The sequence below is a fragment of the Salmo salar genome, chromosome 15 (genome assembly GCF_965601325.2).
Source record: "Salmo salar chromosome 15, fSalSal1, whole genome shotgun sequence".
Taxonomy (NCBI): domain Eukaryota; kingdom Metazoa; phylum Chordata; class Actinopteri; order Salmoniformes; family Salmonidae; genus Salmo; species Salmo salar.
In genome coordinates, this window is record NC_138305.1 from 71,494,864 (window position 1) to 71,510,033 (window position 15,170).

The 15,170-nt window shown below is 42.8% G+C and overlaps 1 protein-coding gene across 2 annotated transcripts; it reads right to left on the reverse strand.

Annotated features, from left to right (window-relative positions):
- Positions 1-730: 730 nt before the first annotated feature.
- Positions 731-14,638, reverse strand: LOC106571976 (mRNA-decapping enzyme 1A). 2 transcript variants are annotated; one of them, XM_014145598.3, is made up of 10 exons: positions 14,382-14,638; positions 9,933-9,973; positions 9,495-9,622; positions 5,215-5,281; positions 4,895-5,036; positions 4,001-4,117; positions 3,260-3,835; positions 3,105-3,164; positions 2,745-2,981; positions 731-2,446 (listed from the first exon to the last, which is right to left on the reverse strand). In XM_014145598.3, the coding sequence occupies exons 1-10, from the start codon at positions 14,502-14,504 to the stop codon at positions 2,366-2,368; spliced, it is 1,572 nt and encodes a 523-aa protein (XP_014001073.3). In that variant the 5' UTR covers positions 14,505-14,638; the 3' UTR covers positions 731-2,365. The 2 variants fall into 2 exon arrangements, with proteins under 2 accessions (XP_014001073.3, XP_014001074.3); XM_014145599.3 differs by lacking the exon at positions 3,105-3,164 and having other exon boundaries at positions 14,382-14,633.
- Positions 14,639-15,170: the final 532 nt, after the last annotated feature.

Genomic DNA, 15,170 nt, shown 5'->3' on the forward strand with positions numbered 1-15,170 from the left:
GCTCATTGAGCTCTAGCGACTCCTTGTGGGGGGCCGGGCACCTGCAGGCTGACCTGGGAAGTCAGTTGAGCGGTTTCCTCCGACACCTTGGTGCGGCTGGCTTCTGGGTGGGCGGGTGTTAAGAAGCGCGGTATGGAGGGTCATGTTTCAGAGGATGCATTACTTGACCTTCACCTCCCGAGCCCGTTGGGGAGTTGCAGTGATGAGACAAGATCGAAATTTGGGAGAAAAAGGGGATATATATATATATATATATATATTTTTTAAAGATAGCTTTTGTTTTATACTGTATAGTAGTGGATATGGATGAATGGGGCATACTGTGTGTAGTGCAGTAAAGAACACTGGCATTTGGCGACTGGTCATTGCATTGGAAATGTAATATTTTGTCAAACAGTGAACCCTGTTGACCTCTAGTGGCTTTATCCAGATATGAATCATCTACGCTATTACTTAAAACTGCATCTCAATCATCCAAAACAGACTCCTTTCTTTGTCTCCTGTCCATCTGCACGGATGTGAAAAACTCTGGTCAGATTAGAGCAGATGAAGGACAGGAAACGAGGAGAGGAAAGTACATTGGACTACTGAGATGCACCACTGGTGTCAGCATTTGCCTCCCTGTTTTGACATTGCTGGATGTAATGACCGCAATGGTCAAAAACAGGGAATCATTTATGTTTTACCGACCAAGAAAAGTAATTTCTTTGAGCAAGAAATGTAAATAGCCTGAGAGAAAACTTCACTTTAATATGACAAAATAGTAATAAACAGAAGTACACAGTGACAGAATAAAACAAATTAAAAACGGATGCTGTTCTTAAGACACCAAATAAAGTTAACTCATCATTACACTGGCACTGACCAATCTTAAAAATCATACGTGTTTTAAAATGTTTTTTTTTAAATCATCTCTGGGCCTCACCTCTTTTCTCCACCAGTATTGAGCCTGTGACTAAATAATACGTACACAGGGTAGTACACTTTGATATCCTGTCTAAAAACACACCAATCAATATGTATTAAGTACTATGTTATATTCAAAAAATAAAACGTATTGAGGAACCAAAGGAGTCACAAACTGCTCATGAAATGCTTTTTACTGACATTTTTTGGGGGACGTGAAAACAAAATGCATCAAGTAAGAGGTTCTCTTCTTACCTCCCGAAGAAACGTACATATACTTACTGGCAGAAATAAATCCAGAGACAAGGTCAAAAACAAATAATCCTTAGACAACATAATGTGTTGATCAGTTATTTGTTTAGAGGATGTTCTCAATTGCTTCCCATGTCTATAGCGTAACGCTACCATTCATTCATTCATTCATTCATTCATTCATTCATTCATTCATTCATTCATTCCGTCAATCGTGTGCTTGATTGCAGCCAAACAGAAATACATGCTGCGTGTGATCAAATAATGTGAACATAGATTGGCAGTATGGCACAAGGTCAGATATGTGTACAGGGGGTGACATTATCAAAACACATTCAAAAACTGCCTGACCTACAAAATCAAACACATACGCACTGACACAACCTGTTATGACATGCTAGTCCCTTTGAGCTGTTGGTTGCAGAGTGACAACATATGTGTTAAACAAGACGATCCTGTTGAATGCATTTAGCTCAGGTTCAGTGCTGCAGTAGACGTTACTGCAAAACCCACAGAATAGGGCCTAAATTAATACAACAATTCTCTGTTTAAACCCTTGGGACACACACACACACTTAAGAATCAGTAAACAGTATTTTCCCAGAAGGCATTGCATTCTATTGCACACGTCCCTTAACAGGCATAGTGACAGAGGCTTGGTGGTAAACGGGGTGAGAGCAAAGGACAGAAAAAAAAGAGGAAAAAGAAAGAACAGATTGAAAAAGAGGAGAGAGGGGGAGAACAAAGCACATGTGTGTGGAGAATCACAGCTATACCGAGGGCAGAACAAGGAAGTGGAGTTGAATAAAGCTTGGCTTGCACAGCAAGTCCTAACCCCTGACCCAAACAGAGATGAGGGTTTACCCTCCCTAGGGGTTTGGTCTAGTTCTCATCCACAGAAGAGAGGAACAATATTTCCTTCTAGAGTGAGTACATGATTTGACACTACTGTCAAGCGTAACATCTCCCTTTTACCTTCTCTACATAGGGTAGCAGAGCCATTTGAGTGAGCCTCCTGGGTTTGAGTCCTCCTCCTGCAGTCCCATAGCTGCTACAGAGGAACAGAGCCAGTGCCTGTGTTTCTATACATAGCCGGTGGCAGCAGAAGCAGTCCCAGGTCCTACCCAGTGGTTCAGTACCTGTAGCTTAGGTTGGCTGGTGGCTGTGCCCCTGTCCTGACATGCCCAGCCCCACGTCTGGACTGAAGCTATAGCTTGACATTGCTGAGGTCCTTGGAGAGAATCTGGAGGTAGGTCTCATGGATGGCACTGAGAAACGCTGGGTCATTCTGCACAGGGCACAAACACAGGACAGAGAGAGGACTTATCTTCCAGTGATTTTATATAACAGTAGCAAACAAGTTCTCAGACTTCAACTGCTTCAGTTCACTCTCTCAAGTATTAGATTTAGGTACACACACAGAAGGAATTCATAACATAATTCATAACCCATGAATAACACATTCATAAGCCGTTCATGAGCATTTCATAAATGTCAACAACAGCAAGATGAAATCTACAGTAGAAAAACCCTGAACCTGACGAAAGGCTTCAAACACAAGAAAAAGGGTTCAGCTCTCTCTGTACCTTGATGAGGTGGATGAGTGTGTTCTGCAGTTGGGTCCTGTTGCAGGGGGATTGGGGGGGCTCCAAGGCCTCTGTGGCTGCAGCTGGAGGGGAGGGAGGAGCAGCTTGCCTCTGCAGTTCCATTGGCTTGGCAACAGAACGCTGAAAGGCGCTCGGTGAGAGCAGCACCGAGTGCTCCGCCCCCGTCAGTGAAGCACCCGCCCCCGGTATCACAAGCCCTGCCTTCATAGGAACAGCCTTGGATGGGCGAGAGAAAGAGAGAGGGCAGGAAGAGGACATGGTAAGATTTCATTTCAACTATGTAAAGAACCACCTGTACAATCAAAGCCATCTACATCATGACAGCAAAATCATACTAACTGGCATGGTTTCCGACAGTTTCTGAGACTGAGCGAACACATCCATTTCTTTACTCTGTGGCTGAGAAAGACAAGAAAGGGAGCCCTTCAGAAATGACAGATTAGACAAAGTCCGCATCTTGAAACAAAATAACAGGGGCAAAGGCAGTTACCTACCTGCACAGGGCCTGTGGGAATGCTGCAGATGGCAGCAGGATTGGGGATTTGCTCTCTGAAGCTCTGGGGCGTGGCCAATGGGCTGGGCAGGAAGTTGGGTGCGAGGACGGGCTTGTGGAGATCAGAGGGGCTGGGTTTCAGCGAGCCCAGGAGATCCTGCCCCAGGTAAGTCAACGGAGGGCCAGGGGGGGGACCGCGAGCCTCAGCCCCAGGTGGAGCCACCAACAGCGGGGACATAGAGTGCTGGAGTTCCCCTGGAGATCCACCAGGAAACACGGGGCTGGGGTGGAGGGTGTAGCCTGGGCTGGGGCCACCTCTGGCCTCCATCAGGGGGATCAGACCAGAGGCCAGGTGCCGGTTGTTGCCCACTGGGGCTGCTGTGAGGCGGGGTGCCAGTAAGGGCTGGAAGGGTATGGATGGGGTGTAGTGCTGGGCCTGGAGGAGGTTGGCGGGGCTCAGGGCAGCAGGGTCTGTGGAACTCTGGGTAGGCATGGCTGGCAGCAGGCCGGTCTCCTTGGGTAGAGAACTGCCAAACAGCTCCTCCACGGTGATCTGCCTCTGGCCAGAGTGGGAGATCTGCAAATACAGTAATAACAGTAAATATGAAACATACTTATACAGGGAACCATCCAATTATGACTGACAAGTAAAAGTCAGATCAGTCATGTGAGAGAACACTTGTTACAGGTAGCGTGTTGTCAGACATAGTGCATTCATTTCAGGCAGAATGTGGTACTGTACCTTTTCTGGCGGTGGGGCGCTGGGAGCGCGCTCTGTAGCACCGCCGGCTGTTTTCAGCGTCTCTGTGTTCACCCCCTGCTCAGCAGTAACGTACATCTCCGTTTCACCCGTCTGAATCTAGTTAACGCACCAAACAAATCACACATGTATCATTTTGACATTCCAACTAGTGTTTTCAGTCTAATGCAGAATTAGACCCCACCCCCCCTCCCCCATCCATAGCTGGCTGCACACAATAATCAGGATTTTAAATCGCACTCTAACTCGTGATGTATGTGTAGGGGTAAAGTCTGTCAAACAATACTATTTTCTGGACTGTTCGCGTGTGTTTGTGGAAGTGTTGGGATTAGTAACTTGAAAAAGTGATATATTAACTTCCATCACTTTTAACAAAAGTAACGTGTTACTTTACAATATTACTTTGGGTGGAAAGGGATACGTTATATTACTTTGTGTTACTATCATGGAAAAAAAATCTCAATCTCCCTGTTTGACTGTCGGAGGGAGCAAGGCGAACCGTGCGCGCTCTACCAAACATAGGCTACTTACTAACTCGGGTTTGATCGCTGGTTTCTCCTTTCATTGGTGGCGCTGCTTTCCTGTACTAGCCTACAAGTGCTGCGCCATCATATGGGCTGCTTAGTTAGCCATATACACTAAGACAAACATCTGTACAGATTTCATATCTTTTCATTAAAAAAATATTTCTCAAGCCGCCAGTTCTGATCATGCGTTGTTTGACAAATGAACTTTAATAATACTACCCAATTTGAAAAAGTAACGTCTTACTTTACTTTGTTACTCCTAAAAGTAATCTGATTACTTTTGTGACGCATTACCCTCAATAGAGTCCTGGGCGATGACTTGGTGATAAAGACCGCGCCTGTCTCTCACCCTGTGGTATTCATCCTTGGCCTTGCTGAGGAGCTCCAGGATGTCAATGGGGCGAGGTTCTGCGCAGCCATTGGTCCTCCCAGGGATGCTGGCCCTCTCTGGGGAGCCCCGGTGGGCCTGCATGGCTTCCTGCTTCACGATCCTGGAGGACAGACACAATAAAGATACAAACCTCCTCGCAAATCAGTGGAGAAAAAAAAACACAAAACACACAATCCGATCTCTTATCTGTAATGTGCCAAATAACTCCCCGCAGCGGTGTGGGTGACGATGGTTTTCATATCTGTGGGTTAGTGGTGGTGTTGTTTCACCATACTCACTTCACCATGAGCTGAGCGATGCGCTGGCAGTCCTTCTTATCGTAGAACCAGATGCTGTATATACCCACTGTAGGAAGAACACAGCGAAAAGAGGGAAATATTAAAAATGGCAGGCGGAAGGTTCACTGGCGCTAGGATACATGCCTTAGGTGGAGGGAGGTTGCAGGAAATGGATGCTTCAGCAACTTTGAGGCAACAGCGTGTGACAGGAGTGTCACGTTGCATACGTGTGTGTGAGATCAGAGATTCTTGCCAGGTTTCCCCTCCGAGGCTGGTAACCTAGCAACGGTAGTGTTTCTACAGCTACCTGGGGAACCTTGGGACGTGTAAACAGGTGTGTCTAAACAGGCCACATTTTCTAACATGAAGCACTGACACGACCCCTCCACTAACAGATGTGTGCAACGAGAGCAACGGCAGGACACAAACAGTCGAAATAACGCTAAACAAAAATGACAAGTCACGATCCCTTCACAAGTCACAAGGACAGCCAAGAACCCCCTCCCTCCCAAACATACTTGTTCATGATATTCTTGCATCCCCTCCCCAGTGGCCTGCAGGCACTAGACTACTGGGGAGGAGTCACAGGGTTCCAGTCAGATAAAACTGCTGCCCCTCTGGATGACTGGATCAGACGCCTACAGAACTACCGCTGAGAGCAGACGTACTGTATCCATCCCATCCATGAGGTGGTTTCCAGGCAGCTCCGGAACATAGAGGCCCTGGGGCCAGAGGGACACGTTTTCCCCCTCAGACTGAGCTCCTGGGTTGGGTGGACCCGTGTTAGCGCAAGGCCATGGGTGGAGGAGACCCGTCAGAGGAGATGCTCCTGCTCGACGCGCCCCATCAGTCTCAGCGTGACCTCCGGCACAAGGGGAAGGTCATCTTCCAGAGGACCCTGCGAGGTGGTCTGCTGAGTGCTTTTAGAGGCAAGTCGAACTGGAAGGCTAGTGTGTTTAGCATGTGGTCAATGTCCATCTGATTCATTTGTGTGCATGCATCTATACAGGGGTCAGCATAGAAGAAGAATATAAAGAGGTGGCATTATGTCAGAGGGGGCATGTGTAAATTTCAGTTATTTCCCTGTATGTCTGTACGTGTGTGTCTGCTGCACAGACAGGGCCATTTTATTTTCCCATATGACTAAACAGGAAGATGAAAAAGTAGATTTTATGATGGGATAGCAGTCGAAGACCTCATACCTTCGTCATCAAAGAGTCTGGAAGAGTTCAAGTTCTCCTTTGAATTCAACACAGTTTGACAGATCTTTAATGACTGTGTGCAAGCAGTGCTCTGCAACTTCATTCCAAAGAAAATGTGTTTATAAAACATTGATGGTCTTCATTATTTATCTGGGGGCGAATTACATAAATAGCATAATCAATGCTAAATTTAGCCTAGTAATACAAAAGATGTATACCAGCAGCTCTTTTAATAGATATATAGGGTGATTCCCCATGCCAGCGGGAGAGGAACATATTTTTGGTATCTCCGATTTTTCTGGCATTTCTCACATTTGGAGAAAGAATGTTTGAAATGCTTTATACATTTGTATCACTTTTTTGTTGTTGAAAATCATGATGAAAGTGGCCATTTTTAGACCTCCTGTAAGACCCTATGATCTGTGAACTGTACATGATACAGACAACATCTTGGTGTCATTATAACTCTTATAGTGTTCTCTAAAATATGGAGTACGTCTTGATTCTGATATACAATGTTTCACATTCATTTACTCATCTCAAAATGAAACTGTTTGATTTTGTTTGGAACAGTTTACTCTGCAAGTACATCAAATTTCCAGAGTGGGCTCTAATTCTGACGGCATGATGCATTTTATGAGCACCACCAACACAGTGAATGAGAAAATAGATTCAAAGGGAACTCGAACAGTGCAATCCTAAAGGAGGGCTGTGATTGGTTAATGACCTATAATGTCAATTTCTATGTATAAAATGAGTGATATCGTCAAAACGTACCAGAGAGCCCACTCTGGAAATGTCATGTGTTTGAAGAGTATATTGTCACAAACATCTAAAAAATAAAAAATATATATTTAGATTTTTTACATTTAATAAATGAATGTGAAAATGGTCTGAATGTGAAAATGGTCTGCCCAAAACATTTGAAATCATTCTCCTTACAAAGCAATTCGGAAAGTATTCAGAACCTTTGACTTCTTCCAAATGTTCTTACGTATAGGTCTATAAAGGGCCTAAAATTGCCAATTTCATCATGCTTTAAAGAAATGGTTTATGATACAAACGTAGAAAGAACACTAAACATCCCTCATCCCAATGAAGTTCCCATGTGAGAATTGCCAGAACAATCTGTTCCCGCTGGTGTGGAATCGCCCTATAGTTAGGTTTACCTAAACGACATGTTAACATGACCCTTCTCATCCCCACACTTTCTCAGAATCTTTCGTGTAGACCACGTGTCAAACAAGGCCCGCGGGCCGAATCTGGCCCGTGACACATTTCTATCCGGCCCGCGCAATGGTTTGGGTTGTCAATTCCTTTTGGCCCGCTTCCATAACGACCGCGATGCGCTGCACTCCAAGTCCTAGCAAGCACTGCCGACGTGTAGCATGCCAAACGGCATCGCATTGCCCCACACACACACCCCTATTTTTTTCCCCTCACAGTTGGATTTACACTCCAAACAGCCTAACTGACTGCTCGGAGGCGGCCGCATGGTCCTAAAGCACACCGTTGCCTCGTTTTGTATCACATTCCAATGATAAAACTGGGAGGGACAAAAATGACATTTCTGAATGTGGGGAGGGACATGCAAAAACTTCTACCGGACCGAAAGTTTAAACGGGTTGTAGGCCAAGTTTCGGTTCAAACGGGTCATTGCTGTAGACTACAGAAAATGTAATCTTGGTTGTCAAAAATGTATAAGATAAAAGGATTCACACATGGGTATAAATTACTACTGAAGGACAATAGGTCACAGAAGCAAGTATAAATTAGTCAACAGTTGAGTCATCTACTTATGAAATTACAGCCTGATGCACTGGCATAGGTGAATTCAATGTCAATTGTGTTGCTTTCGTGTGTCCCATTTACAGCACTCAGCGGAGGGAAAGTGTACGACACATGCCACAGTCCTAGCTAGGCTACTAAAACGTTGCCGTCTGGCTTTAGTTTTTAAAGCTTGACAACGAATAACCAAAAAATTAAACCTGCAACAAAACACCATGCAAAGGAGAAACATTACAGCAATATTTGAGCAGTAGTCTAGGCTGGCTACTCAACAATTATTATTTTATTTTTTTTACTGAACCTTTATTTAACTAGGCAAGTCAGTTAAGAACAAATTCTTATCTAAAATGGCAGCCTACTGGGGAACAGTGGGTTAACTGTCTTGTTCAGGGGCAGAATGACAGAGTTTTACCTTGTCAGCTCGGGGATTAGTTCCAGCAACCTTTCAGTTAGTGGCCCAATGCTCTAACCACTAGGCTACCTGCTGCCCCAAACTACAACACACTTTGATAGCACCATGCAGTAATGCTGCATTCAACCGCACTGGTGATCCATGCAGTAATGCTGCATTCAACCGCACTGGTGATCCATGCAGTAATGCTGCATTCAACCGCACTGGTGATCCATGCAGTAATGCTGCATTCAACCGCACTGGTGATCCATGCAGTAATGCTGCATTCAACCGCACTGGTGATCCATGCAGTAATGCTGCATTCAACCGCACTGGTGATCCATGCAGTAATGCTGCATTCAACCGCACTGGTGATCCATGCAGTAATGCTGCATTCAACCGCACTGGTGATCCATGCAGTGCAAAACACGTTTTAAAATGTAAACATTACAACAACCTAGCTAAGTTGTCGTTTGGAGTTATGAACGACTTTTTGGATTAGGGTCGCAGCATATTATGCACATCTGAAAGCGTAGCATCAGTGATTTGTTCTTATGTTTTAAATTTGTTGAAACGCTATATATAGCATCCTATGCATGTTTTCTAATAAAACTATAGCCATTTTGGCCCAGGTGTATGCACGTTTTCTTAGTGAAAATAAACCTAATAGGCTGTGTCTGGGCCGCAAATCCGGTGTGTTTTTCAATATGGCCCGTGCGCTGCTTGAGTTTGACACCCCTGATGTGGACTAAAGGCCATATAATTGAATATTCTAGATGTGCAGGCTACATGGTGTGGACAGTAACAATAGCTGTTTCTGTAGGTCATTGCAAAGCAGACAATGGGGGGGGGTGGAATCTCAGACTGACAAGTGGACTATTATGGAATATCCTACTCACAGTTAGCGTTTCTGTACAGCAGGAAGGGGTCTTGGAGCTGAAACTCAAGGTCTTTGTTGATGGGCTCCACTAGATTCTCTGTGCTCAGCCGATTCATGATTGTGAAGCCATGATGAGGGGAAGCAGACCTGTGGACAGGTTATTGAGAGCAATGGAGACAGACTATTAGGCTACATGTTTTCATGACTCAAAAAAAGAAAGAGAAAAGCAAAGAGAATGATTAAGATAAAGAGTAAGAGGGAGGGGTGGGGGTTAGGGGACAGAGGAAGAGATCAATTAGGGAGGCATAGACATATGGACAATATAAAAGGCAACTATATCAAGGAGAGAGGACAAGTGGTGAGACAACAACCACATATAAAAAGGGGGTAGTTAAGTATCTTTGCAACAGTGGCCCCTTCAAAAAAGGTCACCACATATCTGATACAAATAAATTACCTTGCATAAACAAATAAGGTGCCCTCGATTTCGGTCTTTTCCTGAAATGGAAATTGCGCAGAAAAATGACAACTTTAACTTGATGAACATGAATCAATCAAGTACAAGAAGAATAACCAAAACATGCAAAAAGTCTGATATTTGGTCTGGGTTGCTTTCAATTCATTAAAACCTTTTATTACGTTGCATTATGGTTGTACTGAATGACAAGTTCCCCCCAAACGGTTCTTCAACCGTCTTTAAGGTATGGTTAATCTCTAGTGGACAGACTACTTAAACAGTACCGTAGATATGTCATGATACAACGGGATGCGTGAGACAGCAAGCAGCATAAGTTCCTGTGCTTTCGACAAATCACGATTTCCCAGGTTTTAGCATCTTTCGAATTTCAGAAGGGGAGGGGACATTTGGCCTATAGACATGCAAAGAGAGAGGGTGGAGCTATTAGTTCTGGTTCCAATCCTCGTTCTCAATCTTCACTTATGGACCCAGAACTTTATCGAGCTTCTGACCTATTACGCAATACTTTAGTTCTGGGTTAACTGAGATCAATTCTGCGTTGACGTCTTGTTGGAAACTGAGTTAAAATGAATGCAAATTATTTGCGAAGAGCTTCCCATTGGTTGATTCTGATACTTCCCAATTGGGAAACTCAGGTATCATCTTTCTACGAGTAAGCAAGTCGAAAATCTTGGGAGTTTCTGACATGACTTGAACGCAGCATAAGGTATGGTTTGATCCCGTTAGGTAGGTGTGGCCTGATCAATATGGCTGTGAAATGTTGTGTGTGAAACCAAACAAAAAACTGCAGAAGTGATCATTCAGAACTGCACCGTTACCATTAAATCAAACATTGCACACAGCTGTGTCCTGCTGAACAGGGCCCTGGTTGCTAGCTAGCAGCTAGCTTACAGCGTTGGTACTTAGCTAATGTTAGCAAACTAGACAATATTTATCTACAAACTAGCTAGCTAACTGGTTTTAAGTTAGCTAACTTAGAACAGCCTCTAACATGGCAGCCGTTCTAAAACCTGGCCAAACTCTCTTAACCATATGGGGAACTTTGAGCAGTTCTGAACTGGCTCCGACTGACATTTGTGTACAAGGCGCTCTGTGAATGCCAAAAAGCACCTCTGTGAATGCCAAAAAGCCCCATGTGTCTGCTCTCAGTTGCCACTCCCCAAGCAGAGCTGACTTGAAGTGTCAGCTTTAAGACCCCACATTTGCATAGGGAGTGACTTGTCATTTTCTGGCCTAAATACACAAAGAATCGATTCTCAAATTGACAGTGACAGCCTAGCAAGTCCAGCCATTGTGGTTCCATCTCACTGTGATATTCTCAGTCAGATTTAGAGCTCTCAACATGAACCAAAAACAAAATATTTTCATAAAATTTAAAGAACAGCACTTTCTCTTGGTCACAGTCAGGACAAAATCACTTTGTGCTTAAAGTAGAAGTTGTGAAAAGTCTGCGCACATTTGAATGGATTCTCTCCGCCGCTCTGTGGACGTTTAGGAGAAAATTCTGTCGACAGTTATAAGAAATAGTGAAGATATTGTACTGTCATCAAGCATGATATTTATTTCACAGTTATGAGAGATCGTATAGTAAGTTATTTACAATTTGATTGTTACTATATCTAGAAAGCATTTCAGTCATTTCAAGCCCCCTACCCACACTTTTGAACAGGGAATGAAATCATAGATATGATTTTTCATAATATTTGTACTATGTACTTGAGATTGTGTCCTCAAAAGTGAGTACACCTCAGCAATAAAAAAAAAATATATTTTAAATCTTCCAAAAAAGCTGAGTTCCAGACATTTAAAAAACTTGTTTTTTTTTTTTAAATGCAACATTACCTGTTAATGTTTGTCAATCTCATGAAAAATAATTAAGTTTGGGTATGTCTATTTAGGCAGAAATCTAAATGTTGCCCCATCATTAAAATAACCAAAGACTTGCTACACAACCCGGCAGGAACACGCTTGTTGGCTTGATATAGCTAACGTTAGCTAGAGGTGTGTGGTTATCTGCAATATCAGTCAAAAGTTTGTACACACCTACTCATTCAAGGGTTTCTTTATTTTTTTTTACTATTTGCTAGATTGTAGAATAATAGTGAAGACATCAAAACTATGAAATAACACATATGGAATCATTTAGTAACCAAAAAAAGTGTTAAACAAATGAAAATATATTTTATATTTCAGATTCTTCAAACTAGCCACCCTTTGCCTTGACAGCATTGCACACTGTTGGCATTCTCTCAACCAGCTTCATGAGGTAGTCACCTGGAATGCATTTCAATTAACAGGTGTGCCTCACCAGCAAAGCACCCCATCACACCTCCTCCTCCATGCTTCACGGTGGGAACCACACATGCGGAGATCATCTGTTCATCTACTCTGCGTCTCACAAAGACACGGTGGTTGGAACCAAAAATCTCAAATTGGGACTAATCAGACCAAAGGACAGATTTCCACTGGTCTAATGTCCATTGCTCGGTTTTTGGGCCCAAGCAAGTCTCTTCTTATTATTGGTGTCCTTTAGTAGTGGTTTCTTTGCAGCAATTCGACCATGAAGGCCTGATTCACACAGTCTCCTCTGAACAGTTGATCTTGAGATGTGTCTGTTACTTGAACTCTGTGAAGCATTTATTTGGGCTACAATCTGAGGTGCAGTTAACTCTAATGAATGTATCCTCTGCAGCAGAGGTAACTCTGTCTTCCTTTCCTGTGGTGGTCCTCATGAGATCCAGTTTCATCATAGCGCTCGATGGTATTTGCGACTGCACTTGAAGACTCTTTCAAAGTTCTTGACATTTTCCGAATTGACTGACTTTCATGTCTTAAAGTAATGATGGACTGTCGTTTCTCTTTGCTTATTTGAGCTGTTCTTGCCATAATATGGACTTGGTCTTTTACCAAATAGGTCCATCTTCTGTATACCACCCATACCTTGTCACAACAACTGATTGGCTCAAACGCATTAAGACGGAAATAAATTCCACAAATGAACATTTAAGGAGGCACACCTGTTAACTGAAATGCATTCCAGGTGACTACATCATGAAGCTGGTTGAGAGAATGCCAAGAGTGTGCAAAGCTGTAATCAAGGCAAAGGATGGTTACTTTGAAGAATGTCAAATATAAAATATATTTTGATTTGTTTAACACTTTTTTGGTTAATACATGACTCCATGTGTTATTTCATAGTTGATGCCTTCACTATTATTCTACAATGTATAAAATAGTAAAAATAAAGAAAAACCCTGGAATGAGTAGGTGGGTCCAAACTTTTGACTGGTACTGTATTTAGTTAGCTAGATTGCTAATGATAAGCCTATTTTTAAGGTCTCTGTGATAAATTAAGTAGAGTAGATAGTTAGCCGTTGAGCATAACGCTCAGTTCCATTACATTACACATAAGAGTCATTGGACGAAGGCATCTTGTTCTGTATGGGGGAGTTTTGCTAAGAACCCTGACAGTCAGTCTGAAGATTAACACGCATCGCTAGCGGTATGGTTTTGGAAGCATAAGGACCTTATCTTTCATATCAGCGAGAAATAATTGTCAAAAAACAAAAGGTTAAATTGATACACACATTAATAGGGTTAGGGTTCCCACACGGCCATATCACAGTGCGTGTTTACAGACAGAAGACAGTGCTAATTAGCTATCATGCTCCGAATACCTGGGTGTAATTATTTAGCCTCTTGCTCTTTCGCACCCCAGTATCTCTACTTGCACATCATCATCTGCACATTATCACTCCAGTGTCAATGCTAAATTGTAATTACTTCGCCTCTATGGCCTATTTATTGCCTTACCTCCCCACTCTTCTACATTTGCACACACTGTACATCGATTTTCTATTGTGTTATTGACTGTACGTTTGTATATGTGTAACTCTGTGTTGTTGTTTTTGTCACACTGCTTTGCTTTATCTTGGCCAGGTCGCAGTTGTAAATGAGAACTTGATCTCAACTGGCCTACCTGGTTAAATAAAAGTGAAATAAAGTCCGCCAGAAAGGTGGTCGCTGAAAAATACTGTCAGCTGCAACTGTGATAAAAACCGGGGGGGGGAAAGTGTACAATAAGTGTATATTTAGCATTTGTGAAATTATTTTGATGTGATATGAAAGTAACGTTAACATTAAATGGCTTTTATGTTTCTAGAACCGTATCGCAATTGAGAATCGATTCACGTTTAGATAGAGTATTTTGCTGTTTTGGCTGCCAGAGCCGGTTTACTTCTGGAAAAAAGTAACGGTCCTTGAAACTTAGAGTAACGGTAGGCTCCTTAAGAGTACATATTGGACTAGGTAGATAGCTCGCTTGCTAGCTACTGTACGTAGCTGATAGTTACTTATCTAGCTATGTAACGCTAGCTAGCGACCTTTTAGTTAACAGAAAGAAACAAGCGACTCCTTTGGCGAGCTTACCCATTCATTTGCTTTGGAATTAAATGTGTACAGTGCTACCTGTCCGGTAACATCGAGAAGTTTGTTGATATACGGGTCTTGTTGTTGTAGAGCTGCAAGGCTCATTTTACCGGCGGTATCCATCTTGAATACAATGCTTACCACACGGAATCATTTCTATGAACACTCAATTTCCACTGTCCTCGGGAAGACATGGTCACAATGCCTTATAGTTCTGCCCCAGTTTTAGTTCCGCAACGAGTTGGAGTGATTGGTCGTGTTCGAGAGCATCAAAAGTAAAAACCGTTATGTATCATGTGTAAATTGAGTGATTGACTGATCTACAAATGCTATTGAGTATTTATTAATGACGCAAGGTGATTTGTAGATCAGTTCAGTCAGTGTTGAATCGCATTTCGAATGTGCCTAAAAATGATTGCTCGCTCACGTGTAGGCTATCATGAATTTGAGAGGTGACTATTTTGCTATGGGCCTGTCTATCCAAGCAGACTATATAACTTGATGATGACAAAACGTCAAACCCATAGCCCTGGATTATCATAACCCAGATCTCTAAAAACCCAAACAATATTATTTTTAAATCAACATAGTCAGCTGTCTGTGGAAAATAATGACCACACCCACCAATTCATCAATTTCTTTTAGTCTCAGGAAAAGTGTTACGGTCTAAGAATTTATTTCGGACTGGGAAAAATATTATATTTTTTCCTTAGGGCCAAATACTATGTAGACTGCACGATTTACCACAAGGCGGCACTGATGCAATATATTTTGATGACACCGATAATC

What these genes read in the sequence shown, in the direction of transcription:
- LOC106571976 (XM_014145598.3), bottom strand. Translation starts at nt 14,504, where the DNA reads ATGGATACCGCCGGTAAAATGAGCCTTGCAGCTCTACAACAACAAGAC. An exon ending in ACCTTATTTGTTTATGCAAG is followed by an intron (nt 9,623 to 9,932) that starts GTAATTTATTTG and finishes ACCTGTCCACAG; the next exon opens with GTCTGCTTCCCCTCATCATG. An exon ending in CCAAGGATGAATACCACAGG is followed by an intron (nt 4,118 to 4,894) that starts GTGAGAGACAGG and finishes TGCGTTAACTAG; the next exon opens with ATTCAGACGGGTGAAACGGA.